This window comes from Colletotrichum scovillei (genome assembly GCF_011075155.1).
Source record: "Colletotrichum scovillei strain TJNH1 chromosome Unknown Contig00006, whole genome shotgun sequence".
Classification (NCBI taxonomy): domain Eukaryota; kingdom Fungi; phylum Ascomycota; class Sordariomycetes; order Glomerellales; family Glomerellaceae; genus Colletotrichum; species Colletotrichum scovillei.
Genome location: NW_023336264.1, coordinates 6,203,529 through 6,220,262, shown reverse-complemented (window position 1 = coordinate 6,220,262; position 16,734 = coordinate 6,203,529). Strand labels below are relative to the sequence as shown.

Sequence of the window (16,734 nt, the reverse complement as noted above, 5' to 3'; positions counted from 1 at the left end):
GGGCAGTCTAGGGATGACGGGTACCTTGCTCTAAAAGAGACGCGGAGGCAGCGCAAAGCAAACACGGTCTGGCGTCTGGGTGGAGCAAGAGTTAGTTCCCAGCCGATGGAGACGGAGATGGGACGTGGATTGTGGAAGATGGTGTGCGGCGTGCAAGGGCAAGGGGGCGAGGGATGCCGGGCAGGGTAAGGTAGAACAGTAAATTGATCTGCCATCTGCGGTGTATCGGATCATGGGATGCTTGTTCACTCACCTCGAGAAGTTGGAAGTCGAATAAGTTGGGTGGAACGAAGGCTCAAATCTCGAAACGGCGATGCGCGTTCAGCAGTGTGCCGGTGCGAGATTGGGTGGTTCCGGGAGTCGAACGATGAACCACTGATGCCTCGACAGGTAATGATGGCAAGCGTTTGTACGGATAGAGAGAGATGAAAGACTAAGAGACTGGAAGCGCCAGAGACAAACTGAGCCAGAGACCCAGAGACAGAAAGCGACGTGGTAAAACGCGAGAGTTCCGTGACAAGACCAATGGAGACGTCGTATTGCTGGCGTGTCGAGATGGGCCAATGCAGGTGAGAGACACCAAATCATCCAAAGATCAATCAGGGAAAGTCAGATGCAGCTTTCCTTCCCTTTTCCCTGCGAGTACTGCGGTACCTCTAGTCTGACCGGGCGGGCACGACGGGCAGGCGGGCAGGCGGGCAGCTGTGATGGGAGAGTGGAGCAGGCACGTACTTACCTCACTGGCGTGCTGGCGTGCTGCTGAGGAAGGATGGAAACACCACACGTAAAATCCCGTCAGGAAAGAGAGACTCGTCGGAAAAGTGGATCTACGGGAAAGCGACGTTCATGCGACGGGCTGTGTGAGTCATATGATTGGCCGGCGCGAACAGGAAAGGCAGCAGCGGCCAGGCGCACCTCGACCAGAATGCAACTTCCCTCTTCAGTCTCCACTCTCCGTACCGCGACACACGGCCAATTAAACGCGTCTTCAATAAGCGGGTCATCGACTTGCGACCAGCCAGTAATGTCTGTCTTGCCTGTTCTCAATATGGGCGACTGTGCCCTGCCGTTTCTCCCTCTTTTCATCCGTACAAGTTCAGGCTTCACCAACTGGCAAACTAAATATTGGTATCCCTACCTACTACGTAGAACGCGACTTGATTCCAAGGGAGAGTGCGAGACATGCGAATTTGCCCTACGCGCTCATAAAGCCCACATAGTCCGCCAGATTTCCCACTATGCATCCGTATCCGTTCCGTACACTACAGTGATCCTCATCCATACGGCCCACAGACAGGGACCCCTCGCACCCGTCGGCAGTGCGTGTGGGCATTGACATTCACCTTCCGAAATGACAGCTGCCCATGCAATTGCGTCCTCTCACTCACTCTCAACTTGGAAGTACGGAGTAGTGTATGTCACTGCAGCCCATTCAGCAGATCATCTTGGCTACGGATATCTTTACCTTACCTTGCTCTACCTAGTGGGTACCTGATCTGGCTGCCATCACTTTCATCTCAACTCGCCCCGCGAAGCGTGAGCGAGCACTGTTGAACCTCTGGCCATAGCTCCCACAGCTCATCCGTACCTACCTTACTATGACTTACATTCATTCATTCTTCTTCATTCTTCCTCCCTTGATGAATAGGAAACACTGCTTACTTTTGTCCCGCAAACCATTTCCAAATAATGTCAAAGCACAGGTTTGCCACATTGCTTATTTCTCTTCTCTTTCTCACTCACTAAACCGCTCACTCCACCTCGCCATCAAACAGCTCCCCTCATTCCAATATGTCTCGCCGCGACCAATCGAGCCCCCAGCCGTCGTTGGCTTAGAGCCTTAGCCGCCCTCACCCACACTATACGGCCCTTCCGACGCAGGGGGTAATCCCACCTACCTCAGACCTCTGCTCTGCCACTCTCCCAGACCTCGTATTGGGACCTTCGTTCGTCAGTTTGCTGAGCACACATTCTCTGGGTGACCTCATACCTCCTCCACGGCCTTACTTGACCCCACCTCTCGTGCTGGACTGGACAGCTGCCCGTAGAACCGCGAGAACGGCACGCCAGGTCTCCCATCATGGCCACCCAACATCACGGGTGGCCAGACGGTCTTTGGCCTCTCGCCTCCCGTGGTCCGGGTCTCTTTCGTTGCGGGCCTCCGCGCTTCTCAGACGTTCTGATAGTGCGAGTGTTGCCTCAAGATGCACCTCAACTCTCCTCATGCGAACACAACCCATTGGCCTTTGATCATCGGGGTGACGCCAGCTTTTAGCCATCTTCGCCGCTAATTGGGAAGATATCTCTTCGTCCTCCATTCTCTAGGCCCTGCGCTGGGCCACGGCCATCGTCCTAGTACTTCAATTCGTCGGCTTAGACCGTAGCTCTTGTGTTGTTGGCCACAGTTCCGGGCCTCCCTCGCTACTCATGCACCAACTCGGCATAAGGATTGCATGAAGATTAAGCCTCAGAGTCTCAACATCGCCACGTCAAACACAACACAACGTGCCGTCACAGTCACTGATGTGAGGGCATCTGCCTCTTCTTTGCAATGTCTGCCGAAATCTATATCTCGGAATCATAAGCAGGGCTCGACTATCTGCTTAGTCCAGCAGGCTCCCCCATGTGCCTCGCATAATCTGATACGAAACATCCACCAGCGCCTGCTGAACTTCTGTGAACGAGTACTCTGACAGCATGATCAACCTCCAGGTCTCTTGCAGACAGCCCGCGGTATTATTGGACGTAACTGGCAAACGTCTTTGCCCTCGCTAAGGTGGTTCATGCATGCACAAGAAGTCGACAACCTGATTGAGCCACGTCTACAACCCGAATTCAAAATCACCAACCTCACTGCAGCGCTTACCCAGACTAACAGATATGACGCCTGTGACATGCAAGGCCCTGACATCGATGCGTCGGGCATCCAAGAGAATGCATGCTGCCCTTGCTTTGAGCTCTCTACTCAGCTACTGAAGCTTTTCTTCACTTCTTCGCCGTCAGCTGGTCGAGCAGAGAGGCTGGTCATTGAGACGTAAATTTGCATCAATCACTCATTCTTGCCATTTGTTGCGGTTTCCTGCAGGTCGGAATTTCTTCTACAACAACCGATGAACGGTCCACGCAAATTCAATCATCTTATTCAGATGGCGCTGTTGCCGTTGACGCTATAGCGCGCCAAGTAAAGGCGGAACCATAGTTCGCCTATCCTTTTACAAACTTTTTGAGACATATATTGTTCTTTCAACTCATCGAAGATCTTCTGGATCAAAAAAGTCACACAAATGAGACAGCTTTCGTCTCATTGTGTCCATTGTGGCGAGACATGTTCACCGGCATTTCGTCCAGCGGCTGGGAGCTGCATCAAGTGGCATAGCGAGACCTAGCAACCACCTCCGAAACACAATTGCGGTGGTTGGATATTAGCAATTGAGTTTCGCTGTCAGCTTCTTTTCAGTATCATTCTGAATTTCCATTCCTTTTGCCTTTTGCCCTGCATCATCATCAATGCCCGCTGCGCTGCAGTCAATGAAAACTCCCGGCGGGCAATCGGCGCCACGGTGGATCCCTTCGCTTCCGGTGTTAGCGGGCGGCATGCAGGGACATCGGCGTTTCAGACGACATCTCTGCCGATAGGGGGCACGAGGGGAAACAAGGAAAAAATGAGGAGGCTGGGGGAATTTCCATACCAGGGGCGAGGAATTCCCAGCCTCTTTGTTTTCTCGAAAACGGTCTGGATATTTGCTCGAGTGTTTGAATGTCTTTTACCCCTCTCTGAGCCCCCCCTGGTGCGGACGTGTAATGCGGGTTTGTTCGCCCCCTTGCATGACACCATGGGCTTACACCGGTACACCGTGACGCCGTACAACACCGCCGGCTATGAGATACCTGGAAACGATCGGAGCATATATTCGCTCAATCCTATGATGAGTGACAGAGGTCTGCATCATGTTGGACACGTGGCTAGCTTGTGGCAATTCGTGAGACGGAGCGCTTGTGGCTGGAACCTGGCAGCAGTGCACTGTTGAGTCCAAGGCTGCGAGTCTTGGTTGATTTCACTTGACTAGATGATATGGGTGAAATTCGGCTCTCAGACTTGATGGGGCGAAGACACCTTGAAACGAGGTGGCTGGTCAACCCTTTCCAGCTTCCAGATATTGTGAGGTTGTTGTGAAGCTATCGCCAAATCCATCGTTGTCTCAGTGATTGATATCTTGAACAACCCTGCCAGAGTCTGTGACACCGTATAAACCAAGTTTATTGCCACTTGAAGCAGTCCCAATACCATTCAAATGAATGTAGTCATCAGCACCTGCTTGCAGAGTTACCTCACATAGTGGAGCCAAGTAATCAGGCAAAACGGCCTGAGCCGAGCATCAGTGAACCTCAATATACGCACGAAACATTGATAATATTGCCAGATATGGAAATGAAGACACAGTAGAGATCGTTGAATGACAACCTCCATGACTTTACGAGACGTAGATCTCGGCAGATGTCTTCGAGATTTTCAACGTCAGTAGCCAGTCCTTCATCGGTGCCTGATTCAAGCGCTGATACCGGTATTTGTTGATATCGAGGAGTGGCTGTCTACATTTTGTGACTCCTCATTTTGATTTCACCCCAAGAGGACATCTACCTTGAGCAAATGAATGCATTCGCGTCACTAAGCTTTTTGCAAAGCTCCATTCGCCACGGTTTCATCCACATTACGTAGGCTGTATGTCTGACGTGCAATTCCAGAGTACACACAAGACTGTCAAACCTGCAGATTGTCTGTAGTTTGTTCTCTCAAGTTCTTATAACTCAATCAAGCTTGCCAAAGAGCCCTCATCCAATATCCGTGAAACGGAAATGAGTGACATCGTTGAAATTCATACAACCTACTCATATCAATTAGGGCAAAGTACCTTGGTCTAAGACTAAGTGACACTAGATGGCTTCACCATTACTAGGATATCTGGACATACATAGTTCATTACCAAGCTTGAGAATCTATATCTACTAATGATTCATTCTCTTAGCCTATCTTCAAGCTAAAGGTAATCACACAGAGCACCTAGGAGAGTCACACATGATACATTGGTGGCTTGAAATCCTAGTCGTTTTCATCTTGATTAATAACGAGAGCCTTAGACTGTACCTTGTAAGCTCTTTGATACACAATGGTCAGATGAAGAGTTTCAGTGGTGAGCACCATTGCCACACTTCGAAGAGGCCAATCTCAGGGCTTGTCATAAGGACTTATAAGCGGTTATCAAAACGTGAGTAATGAGACACAGTGATTGAATTTATAATTATCTTATGGAAATCGAGACATGTTCTCAAACTATTGCTCATGTTTCTTTGTTGATATTACATGTTATAATCATGAGTTTTCAGCTCGTTGCAAAGATTGAATGCAAATAATAGGAGGCAATAGAGGATTTCACTAGAACCATCAATACGAGGAGTACATTCTGTCGCCTCTACATTTTCATTTCAAAGTCTGCCTGCTTGCTTCTACCGGCTTTAGGTGCCGCTGGTATAACATTTGGCCGGGTTCTCATATATTGAGTCATCTTGACAGTAGCACGTAATCGTATATGTTTAGAACTAATAAGGAAGATGGAGAGTTGACGTGGCGAACAAAATCAGGTATGGGGGCTTTAGATGTAAGATTGAATGACGGTTCAACATGACGAATCTGAAATGCCAAAAGTTATGGAATACGGAACCCCACAGCTAAAGAATACGGTGTGAGCCTTTTTGACTTGTCAAGATTACAAGAACCCGCAACTCATTTTTGATTAAAGTAGTTATTCATCTTTCGAGTCAAAACATTGTCGTAAAAGCACTACTGAAGCTTCGAACGGACTCTCTCCTTGAAGAGCCTCAATCAAAAAATGTAGCAAGAATGCTGGACAACATGATTTAGAATTAAGATGTAGATTGCACTTCGAACGCTAATTGAACCTAGTCCCCATTGTACCACACGCTGATGAAATGCCACGAAACATACCTCATGTATGACCACGTTTGAAGATATTTTAAGTCCCGTAAGTTGATGACATTATCACCAGGTCAATGAGTTATCACAAGCTGTCACGTGTCAACGTCATTGGCAATATCTAAACTCATGACACATGATTTATTTCATTGAGCCTACTGTATGTGGACTGTCTATTATCATTATACTCCCATACCCCACAGACCCATCCCTCAAGCATCTCTTGGGTTACATTAGGTATGATAGTCGTCAAGTACCGAGGCCTTGTTGTTGGCCGAGCCAGCCTCGCGTCCAGTAGTTGGTGAGGGGGGATGTATGGGTTGGTGAAGTGCGCTTAAGGAATGTGATTATTGAGTATTGCGTATTGTGTAGTGCGTAATGTAGAAGATATGTTTGATGCCTTTACGCGAACCAGCTCTTGACCCAGTCGGTGGCGCGCTTGTAGCCCTTGTAAGTGCCATAGGCACTGTAAGTCTGAGGGACCGGCGTGGGGCTCGGGGTTGTGGCCGGCGGGGCACCGTAGGTGCCGTAGCTTCCGTACTTGCTGTAGTCGTACTTTCCGTAGTTGGTGTAACCCGATGTGGCTTGAGGGGCGGGAGCGGGAGCGGCCTCGGCGTTGGCCTCGGCAACAGGTGCGGCGAGGGCGGCCGAGGCGGCGGTCAGGATGAGAATGGCGGAGACCTTCATGTTTGCGTTTGGTGAAGAAGAGAAGTATGTAGATAAAGCGGCTTGGCTGGTTGGAGTTACTTTGGCTCTGACGACTTGATTGTGTGAGATAATTGTTTGATGTGTGATGAGGATGAGAGAGAGAGAGATCGTGGGATTGATGGTGGGATCACGGGCAATACTTATGGAAGAGCCAAGCTGAGATTCAAGTTGCAGACGATAGTGTTGTCTGGTACTCTCCAATGACTACTACACCGGCCACCCTTGAGCCCGAGTGATGAGGGTATACACGCCGCATCTGGGATCGTGCTGATGACCTAGTAATCGTTGAGATGGCGTTTTCCTTTGGTGGATGAAGGGTCTCCAGGCTAATGTGAACGGCTGCAAGGGAGCCCTTGAACTGAAAGCTGGCTAAGATGGAAGACACAATGCCTCTGGAAGCGGGGGTACGACTTGAAGGCAGAGACTTGCAAGATTACAGGGTAGGCGGTTGAATGGGTTGTGAATGGCGTCACAAGCTCATCCGGATGCGTCCGGGACGGCCGCAAGATGTTAGGAGTAGCCTCACGATGTCTCGAAGCCATCGGGCGATGTGTATACCACGCTAGAAGGGGGGCTCGCATGGCTTAGAGGACTTCAACAACCGGCTAAGAGATCGTCCTCGTATTCTTGCATCTCTGATGGTGTAGATGATGCAGAGATCATTGCATGTGGGTGTCATGACCGGGCAAGGGAGCTCCGAAAGGACCAAAGTGGGCTGTTAGTCAAAGCTCACCTATGGATCAAAGATCACGTTGACTGCCACTGCTGGAAATGGAGCCGGGACCCAGTCCAAGATGTGAGTTCTTCACCTTATGCTCAAAGGTTGAACTGCAAAACATGTCTTGTCATCCGGTCACAGACAAGCACGACGCGAGCTCGAGGAAAATCCGATGCGGGCCGACTTCCAAGATACCAGTGACTGACACAATCGCGGACGGTAACACGAGTGGAACCGTCCTCATGGCTACCGGGCTGAACCCGCCGTGTCTGAGAAAAGTGTCTGACATTGATGAACATCGTGATATGCGAGGTCAAGCACGCTGAGAAACCCAAACAGGAATAGCCTCACAGCCTCAGCCCAAGTCGAGCGAACTCCGAGGTGAAGTTTCTAGTGGGGGAGCTTCTTTTCTAATTCTGCACGCTGACGGAGATCAGCCCTACTAACACGGAATTGGCTGCGGGACAAGCGATTGCGTTAGTGTCAGCCCCCGCCCTTCTTCCCATGCTATTTTGGTGACTGATTTCGAAGCTTCGGTGGCTCCAAGACATGGTAGCGTGGATAGCCTGGAGTGGTCATGGCGGGTTCATGATGAGAGGTTGTCTCTTTACTGTAATCCTGAACTTTCCCATCCCGCTACCTCATGCAGATCCATGAGTCGACACAACCATGCAGGAGTCCATGCCTCTTTGGTACACGAAGGTCTCTCGGCAAGGGCCGCTTAACTCTTGTCCTTCTCGCGCTTATCCCGACGGCATGGCTTTAGTTCAGTTCGGCTCAGTGTAATTGCGACGGCGGCTGTGCTTGGTGCCGGAAACATGGTCCCGGACACGACCGGAGGAAATCAGAAGGCCGTTGTGCCGTGTTACCTCGATGTGCCTCTTATGACTTTGCTAATGTCAAGAGCAGATTCTGGGTAAAGTGGAAACTTGACTGAGGCCGGAAACTTGGAGGCTGCCACGTTGGGGGCGGTGGCTCCGTGGGCTGGAAGTTTACTACGTGGATGGCATCTAGCGTTGAGAGAATTCAGTCAGGCCAAGTGAGGGCTGGTGATTGAGATTCGGTCTCATCGGAGCACGACTGAAATCGATCTACCGCGGGTCTACTTGGGCTGTCTGTGTAGTCGATGATCAGGTGCTGTTCCCATGTCGCACGCAAGGGATGACACCAGATCCCAACGAATTGTGCAATTGCGCGAGAGCGGCCTTGTGGGAAATGATTCTCGATACGATGCCCCAAAAGTCCCTTGACATATACGATGACTGTCGACATTGTAGACTGGTAAGCTCTCTACAGATACGAGATCTTACTACCCCAGACCGTCCATCTGGCATCACGTCAGGCGTCGGGGGAAAGGTTCGGAAACTTTGCGATTGGTGCCCGCAGGCGTCTAAGCTGCAAACTACCAGCCTAACAGTAGACAAGCGAGACAACCACCACGCTAAGCATGAGGATCCGTTCGACTTCCTCTCGTTTTCCCCTTCTTTCTTGGGACAGAGAAAGAGTTCGTGCCGAATTTCCCAGCCTTGGCATCGTGTGAGTTGCTGGGATGCCAGCAAGACTGGCGGGCAGCAATGCCCGCCTCGCTGCCCTCACTGCGTTGGCGTGGCTGCCTCCCCTCCTCGCGCAACCATCAGCCGCATGCGCCGGCGGATCAGCTGCAGCCAAACTATCGACGGCGACATTCCTGCCGCCGATGCCGTGTTCTGATAGGTACCAGTTCTGGTGTCTTGGATCGTGGCAGGTGGGGGGTATTCGTGTGGCAGTGTTGGCGGGCGATTGAGTTTTGAGAATTCCAGTTGCTTTCGGTAATCGCGTGGCAACCTTGACGGTGCACCAAACATACAGACGCCTCATCGTTTTGTTTAGCTACATGGACATGTGTGAGCCGTGCTTGGAAGGCTAGCGAGCATTCCTCATGTCAGACAAGAGTCGTTGGGTAGTCCGTCTTGCCCATTGCTCCCTCGGCTGAGCTTCCCTTGGATCACGATCGCTCCATATCCTTCCCCTCTTTCAACTTTTTTCTCGACGCGGTGCTGGTGGTTCTTTACTTTTGTCTTTATCTTTTACTTCTTGATACCAATTTTGTCGAAACCATGATGCAAGAAAAGGAAGACGAGTCGAGCTCGAGGCTGCTCGCTGGCCGTGTGCAAGAGTCCGAAGAGGACCTCGAGTCCCTGCAATCAGTCTCCGACGCGAGGCAACATGATTCACAGAGGAGAGGAGATTGGAGGAGGACTGCAGCTGTAGTTGTGGTCTTCGCCCTCTCGAACCTCTTTTCTATGCATTTGGGTGCCCATATGAGATCGACTACGGCGGATCTAGATGGCGCTTGTGCTGCTCACACGACGCAATGGTCGCCGGTGTTGGAAGATGTGGATGTCAAATACGACTGGAAGCATTTCAACGGTTCGTTCCTACAGGAAGATATCTTTAGGAAGGAAGCTTCGCCAGAGGTTGATGCGGCGTGGGAGTCAATGGGTGTAGATTGTAAGGAACACCCTATCATGGTTTCTCGCCTAGTAGCTAACAATATGGAGACCGCGCTGGAGTCATCTCAATTGAAGATGGCCTGAAGAGCGGCCTAGACATGTCCTTTGTGAGAAGATCAGAAAAGTACGGCGCAGGATTCTTCGTCAACGTTGAGGGAATGCATCACCTTCACTGCTTGGTGAGTCAATGGCAGCGACTCAGCATGGAACGTATGGTGCTAACGATTGATACAGAACTTGGTTCGGAAATCCCTCTACTACAACTATGACTACTACAAGAAGATGGGCACGCACGCTTTCGCCAACGAGGAGCACATTGTCCGTCTCCATGTTTGTAAGTGGAGGCCATTGTATCAACGTCTTCAACAAAAGCTGACCCTCGGCAGCACATTGTCTAGACACCATCAGGCAAGTCCTGGTCTGCAACGTCGATACTGGTGTTCTGGGCCAAGTCTGGGCCGGCGACCCTCCGGCGCCATTCCCGGACTTCAACACCAAGCACATGTGCAAGAACTACGAGGCGATACAAGAATGGGCAGAGAAGCTTCAGGTGAGTAGAATCTGTTGTCTGAGTTTGGTAGTATGGACGCACGCTGACATTGACGTACAGGCTCCTCCCGTCGATACCCTCCCTGGCGACTACACTGCACCTCCCGAGCCGAGTGATGTCCTTCCCACAACGCCATAAATACCAGAGTGGAGAGGCAATATTGCTGTAGGATTGATATAGATGAACGATACTAAATATAATGACGAATAGAGTTCAATACCATGTTGGAGATCCAGACTTTCATGTGAGGCGCCTGCAGCCTCAGGACTACATGTCCCTTGGCCACTAGTAGTTGAACTCCTGGCCAACAAGCTTCTCGCTCAACTTCCACAACCTATCCGCCTCAATCTTGTTGTTCGCCCAAGGGTAGATCTCCTCATCGTACTGGTCGGCAATGCGGCAATCATTGAAGTACTGTCCGTTGAGACCTGGGCAGCATTAGCTTTCCGTATGTAACCTGCGACTCTGAAGCACTGCTGAGTAACTCACTCTTGATGTCCGGACTGAATGCGGTGTACACGTGGGTGGCGATACCCTGGTCTTCCGTCTTTGGGTTGAACTCCGTCCACATATTCTTGGTGCCCATGATGATTTCCGTCTCCCCTGTTCGCACCGCGATTAGCGACAGGTTCTGCAGGTACCGCGTCCTCACAAGCGATTTACTTACGCAGGGAATCAAAACTCTCCAAGTGGCCACCCAAATTGGTGAAGATAACGCCCGGATGCAGGCTGAAGCTCAGGAGACCCTTGCTGCCCAGCTTTTCGGCGAGTGAGAGAGCCATGAGGCAGTTGGCCGTCTTGGACTGCGCATAAGCGATCCATTTGTTGTAGTGCTTGCCGTCCTATCCCACGCTCTCTAGTCAGTGTCTGGAGCCTAGGTGCGATTCAAACAGCATGAACACCCACATTGAAGTTGTAATCCGTCCACCGAATACGGCTCAAACGGTGCCCATCGCTGCTGACCGTCACGACCCTCGGCTCCTTTGCAGCGAGAACCTTTTTCAGAACCAAGTTTGTGAAAAGGAAGGGACCGAGGTGGTTCGTTCCAAACTGGCTCTCAAAGCCATCTTCCGTCTTGCCCCAGTCCGGAGCCATGATGCCCGCATTATTTACCAAGACATCAATGTGAGGCACATCGTCCCACCCATTCACAGTCTCCGCAGCCGCTCGCGCGCTCTTGAACGAGCTCAGGTCCAGCTCAAGCGTCTTGACAGCAACGGCCGGGAACGATGACGTAACGGCGTCGGCGGTCTGTTGGACTTTGGTGGTGTTGCGGCCCGCGAGGATGAGGAGGGCCGGAGAGACGACGGCGACTGCTTGGGCGAATGCGGCGCCGAGGCCGCCGGGGGAGACGCCGGTTACGAGGATTGTTTTCCCGGCGATGTGGGAGGCGTACTCGGTGACGAGTTCGGTGCCTGTTGTTTCACGGCCTAGTGTGGGAGCCATGGCTTCTTGTGTCCTGGTCGTAGTAGAGGGTTGCTGGAATGCGTAGAATTTTGTATGTCAATGTTTGCACAAACTGATGATGTAGAAAGCCGTTGATGTTTCGTTAGACACAGCATCAATTGTAGACAGGCGGCATGTTTGTCTTTATAGGAGCTTCATGGTCATCTACATTTCCCGTCTCACTTCCGCATGTGGTAGTACAAGTCGGTCGCCGTCTTCTGCAGACGCAAGTAAGAAGCCTCTTAACTCCAGACCCAATGGGCATGAGGCGAGTGGGAGCCGAATGCCCAGAACTCATCTCGAGAACCATGGGGCTATGAAGCTGTAGTCTGCAGCTTGCGATCCTTCACGTTCGGTTACAGCTCACAAGGGACAAAAGTCCAAAACCAAGGGATGTTCAGGGGAAGCCTGAAAGATCTTTGGTTCAAGTGGCCACTCAATGTAGCCCGGTGGGATGACATTGCCTGTATAGTGCGTACTCATCCGGTCTTTACTACTACGAGAATTGAATAGCGGCACGCATCTCGTCGGCGTTAGGTTCAAAGATGCTATCAACAAAAGTTCCGTCTTGTCATTTAGCTTCCAAATCATCTATCGCCGAAATGTTTGAATCTCGTTTGTCGGACATTGTTTCAAATCAAAAGGACGCGAGCAAATAAGAGGCGCCCGAGCCGGAGTTAAGAGATGGAAACCCCTTTAACGCCCGGGTCTTGGAGGAGTAAACGGTACCGTGACTTTTCCGTGTGCCCGTCTCCCAAGGCAGAGGGATCAACATTTAACTACACATACACAACACGGATTTGGGACAATCTGAACCGCATCCCGTCCACACGGCATACATTCCTTGGCACACCGGCGCAGACACCGTGAATCATTGAAACACGACGGACCGCCCCGATAGTCCCCCACTCCGGAAACCCACGGACCCCGTTGCAGCACCGTCACTTCCCCCGGGACGCTTACCAGATATGAGCTACCGATGGTACTCTCTTCAGGAACAGACACCTAATTAGTACTACGAGTCGGTGTTGAACAACAAAACAAATTGATCTCAGTAGTACTTAGGTACCTTCCTCCTTGATAGGTTACTGCTTCACTGTAATTGTGAATGATTATGGGCGCGATTCTCCGCACTTGAGCAAATACCTAGGAGTAAGTTAGCGAATGGGCTTCCTGGCTGCACAGCCCTGCCTTACTCGTGGGCGTTCCTATCCGCCCATTGTAGGTACTGTACTTTACCTCAAGTAGTTCGTGACGGTAGGTAGGAAAAGGTAAATGGCATCTCGGCACGGGAGCACCGGCTTCTATAGTGACACCACATTTCAATCCTCCAGTCGAGACTCGAGCCTCTACTAAGGTATCCGATCTATATTCTCACTAGTGCCTCTACTTCGTAATCCCCCCCCTTTTCACCAACCAAAAGCTCTCAAGACGTCCTTCGCCCTGATTTAAATCGTCGCAGCCCAGGCCGACTCATCCGTCCGCCATTGACCATGCCAACTAAACCTGCTTCAGCCTCCTTATCAACGCCATTGAGACGTATTTTCTGGGTCTTGGCAAGGGTACAGGGGGGCGGGTGGGATGGCCTAGTGCTCCCCGGGTCCAATGAAGCCTCCGTCCCGGGACCGGCGGATCGTTGCCCACTATCCCATTCCCATTCCCATTCTCCATCCCACGCGGCCCATCTTCCCGGTTACCCACAGCTATCCGAAGATACTTGAGCTGTTTATTGTCCCCTTAAAGGTCCTTCGTTAAAACATCCGCTGTTCCCCTCCTCCTTTCTTGTGTAGCCAGAGCTGTTCCGTCTCACGTCTTTTCGTACCTTGTGGCTGGCCATCTTACGTTGGATTTGTGCGACCTGTCTATCAATCGAAACAAGCAACGTCAGGAGGCTCACACCAGTCTACCTTGGGGCGCAACAATCCCTCTCCTCACTTCCCACCTGCTTCACAGAGAACCGTACCCGAGAGTTAATGACTGAGAGCTGTACGATAATATTTACTCGAATGTCCTCATGAGTCTAGGTGTACCCGAAAACCAATAAGACATGTATATCACAGTATTCAACGCCTCCAACGCCAATATGCCACCTACACCGTCACATCCGATGCTGTCCGCCTCGTGGCTCGTTACTTTGACGACTACTCGTCTCGCGTGCAAAGACTCTCGATCCAGCGTGCCAGCTCTACGCTCTTGACATCGACGGTTCTCCAAAAGACGTCGCTGCCCCAGACTGTCGGCACACCAAGCAAGACAATTCCGAGAAACCACGCCACGAGTCGCCCAATCACGCCAGTCTCGTCCCTACCGCCGACAAGCGCCCAGACGTACGGCATCCAGCGATGCGAAAAGACGTCGAGAACGGGTCCGTGGACAAGGTAAAGCGCGTAGCTGATGTCTGCGAGGTACTGCGCTAGTGGCGTCACGAACAGGTTCTGCAACACTTTGATGTGTTGCAGAGTAACGACAATCTGGAATGCGCCAAGGGCATACCAGGGGAAGGAGACGAGGTCGCCACCCATGGTGAAGAAAGGCTCCATGGTGTTGTGCCAGAGTGGTGACATTCCCGGGGTGATGTCGGCCTTTTGGTTCGGCCAGCCAGCCACAAATAGGGCAAAAATCAAGTTACCGACGAGGAAAGTCTTGAACACGCGAACTGCCAGGGAGCTTGAGGACGAGTCCGAAGCCGTCGAGGATTCCATGTCGGATGCCTCCTTGTTCTGCAAAGCGGCAACTTTGCGCTCCTGGCGAGCTTCCTCGATCAAACCGACCTCGGCAAGGAACATGCCACCCAAGAACTCAAAGCCGGCCCAGTGGCCGCACTTGAGGCAGTAGATCATGATGGAGAAAACCGAAGCGAGGCGTAAGTACGTCTTCATGCGGCTCACGCCAGTGAGAACGACAAACAGGAGTAGCGAGTGGGAGAATTCGATGGGGATGGTCCAAAGGTGGACATCATAGGGCAGAATCTGGGTAATATCCCACTGCCAGCTGAAGGTAATTCTCCACACTGCGTTCTTCCAGTCCACCAGCTGCTCCCACAGCGTAGGCAAGGGCTGTCCCATCCATCCCAGGCGAATCATGATGAGGATCATGAACGTAGACGCAGTGGTCGGCAGAAACAGGCGGAAACCACGGCGGAAGACACTGCTTGACAGGGTGCGATGCAGTCCATCGTAGTCATGTTTTCTAGCCTGCTTCAAAGACTTGAGAGACAGAACGAAGCCCGAGATGATGAAGAAGATGTGGACCATGGGCCGACCGCTGAAGATGACGCGGAGGAAGGGCAATTGCAGCGGGGAGGAAGCGACATGGTCGTTTTCATCGGGAACGCCGTATGCCCTCGCCGTGAACCAGCCAACATGTTTCTCGGTGAAGTGGCAGAAGAAGACAATCAGCGATGCAACGCCGCGCAGACCATCGAGCCACGAAGTAGGATATAAGCGCCGGTGCTTGAAGTCGTTGGGTCGGAGTCGGCGCTGGACGAAGGAGGGCAGCAGGAAAAAGAGGATTGCCGTCAATCGTGCGAACAGGGAGCTGGATTGCGCGGGAGGGCTCGAGCCACCAGGTGATGAGGGTTCTGAACTGGAATTGACGTTTCCTAGAGGGGAGTAGGAGTATGCGCTCGGGGAGATGCGGGCGACAGCTCCCCGGAGGGAACGAACGACGAGGGGGATCATGGCGATGACGATGGCTATGTCGTCGGCATGCCCTTGAAGAGGAGCTTTTCGAAAATTTGACGTCGGCTCAAAGGGGAGGTGGTGTTTGCGGAATGTGAAGTTGTCGGCGCGCTGGTCTTAGGTATCGTGGCCGGGCTGGCTGTCGGTTGAAGGTGGACTCGATGGACGGCGGACTGTGTGAGGCGTCGGATGTCACAAACGACGTGGCTCGGCAGGGTTTCAAGACCACCCGGGCAGACGGACCACAGAGTCAGCGAGGTACGACTGAGGACGAGCCTGCTGGAACAGCCGGCAGTTCGGCGACGAGGCACAGGTGGAAGCGAAGAATGTTGACGATCTAGAAAGGTGCGTAAAAAGGTTGAGGAAAAAGTTGAGGGGAAGGAAAGCTAGTCGTGCCGGCTACACAGAAGAAGGGAACTCGACTCGAGTCGACTCGAAATTGGGTTTGGCGGCAAAAAGAACGCCAGAAGGCAAAGACGGCGGGAGCTTGGCGAGCTTGGCGTTGCGTTGCTCCTTGACAGATGGCGCTAATCTGCCCAGGGACAAGGGGGTAAACCGCCAAAACCGCAAGGGGGGAATGGACCGCTGGTTGCTGGTTGGAGATGTCGTACGGATACTCGTGGGTGTGTGCAGGATCGGAATCCTTCTTGCAGGTCGGATGCGTGCTCAAGTGGGAATGGCGGCTTACTGACCGAGCTGTTGTGCTAGGCCCGGAAAGTAAGTGTTGGAGAAGGGAGGGACTCGGGGAAGGCGGCGAGTGGATGGATAAATGGGCGAGGATTCCCCTTTTTTTCTTCTTCTTCTTCTGGAAGCGATGTTGTTCAGAAGCGGCCTTTTGTTCTGATCAGGGAGCATTCAGTGTTCAATGCAGGTGGGCAGTCAGAGATACGATGAATTGCGGCACAGCTTGTGTTTGCAGCCTGACGTGCAGTGTCTGCAATGGCGAGAAGAAAGCGCGAATACGCAGCGCCCTTTACGAATACAACGACAAAAGCTGCATTGGATTCCGAGGTGCTTGCCTCGCCTTCGGGTAGGTACGAGATAATAAGGGAAGATGGGATGAAATGAAAGAGATGAAATGAGATGGAGAAGCTACGACTCGCTCAGATTATCCCACTGCAAAGCGTTGAGAGAACAGAAACAGACGGGAA

The 16,734-nt window shown here is 51.9% G+C and overlaps 4 protein-coding genes across 4 annotated transcripts; 1 reads left to right on the top strand and 3 right to left on the bottom strand.

The window, feature by feature from the left end:
• Positions 1-6,130: 6,130 nt before the first annotated feature.
• HER10_EVM0005538 (uncharacterized protein) lies at positions 6,131-6,676 on the bottom strand (the record flags this gene model as incomplete). The annotated part of the gene is made up of 2 exons (XM_035475151.1): positions 6,131-6,158; positions 6,402-6,676. 2 exons carry the CDS (start codon positions 6,674-6,676, stop codon positions 6,131-6,133), a joined length of 303 nt encoding a protein of 100 aa, XP_035332643.1.
• Positions 6,677-9,511: 2,835 nt separating this feature from the next.
• On the top strand, positions 9,512-10,595 carry HER10_EVM0004113 (tat pathway signal sequence; the record flags this gene model as incomplete). Its single annotated transcript, XM_035473766.1, has 5 exons — positions 9,512-9,905; positions 9,956-10,086; positions 10,142-10,241; positions 10,294-10,457; positions 10,518-10,595. The coding sequence occupies 5 exons, from the start codon at positions 9,512-9,514 to the stop codon at positions 10,593-10,595; spliced, it is 867 nt and encodes a 288-aa protein (XP_035332463.1).
• A 147-nt stretch (positions 10,596-10,742) lies between these two features.
• HER10_EVM0005113 (short-chain dehydrogenase/reductase family Oxidoreductase) lies at positions 10,743-11,903 on the bottom strand (the record flags this gene model as incomplete). Its single annotated transcript, XM_035474738.1, has 4 exons — positions 10,743-10,885; positions 10,947-11,060; positions 11,125-11,299; positions 11,364-11,903. The coding sequence occupies 4 exons, from the start codon at positions 11,901-11,903 to the stop codon at positions 10,743-10,745; spliced, it is 972 nt and encodes a 323-aa protein (XP_035332585.1).
• A 1,505-nt stretch (positions 11,904-13,408) lies between these two features.
• Positions 13,409-16,734, bottom strand: HER10_EVM0010296 (acyltransferase). Its single transcript, XM_035479760.1, has one exon. It carries the CDS (start codon positions 15,581-15,583, stop codon positions 14,045-14,047), a length of 1,539 nt encoding a protein of 512 aa, XP_035333225.1. The 5' UTR covers positions 15,584-16,734; the 3' UTR covers positions 13,409-14,044.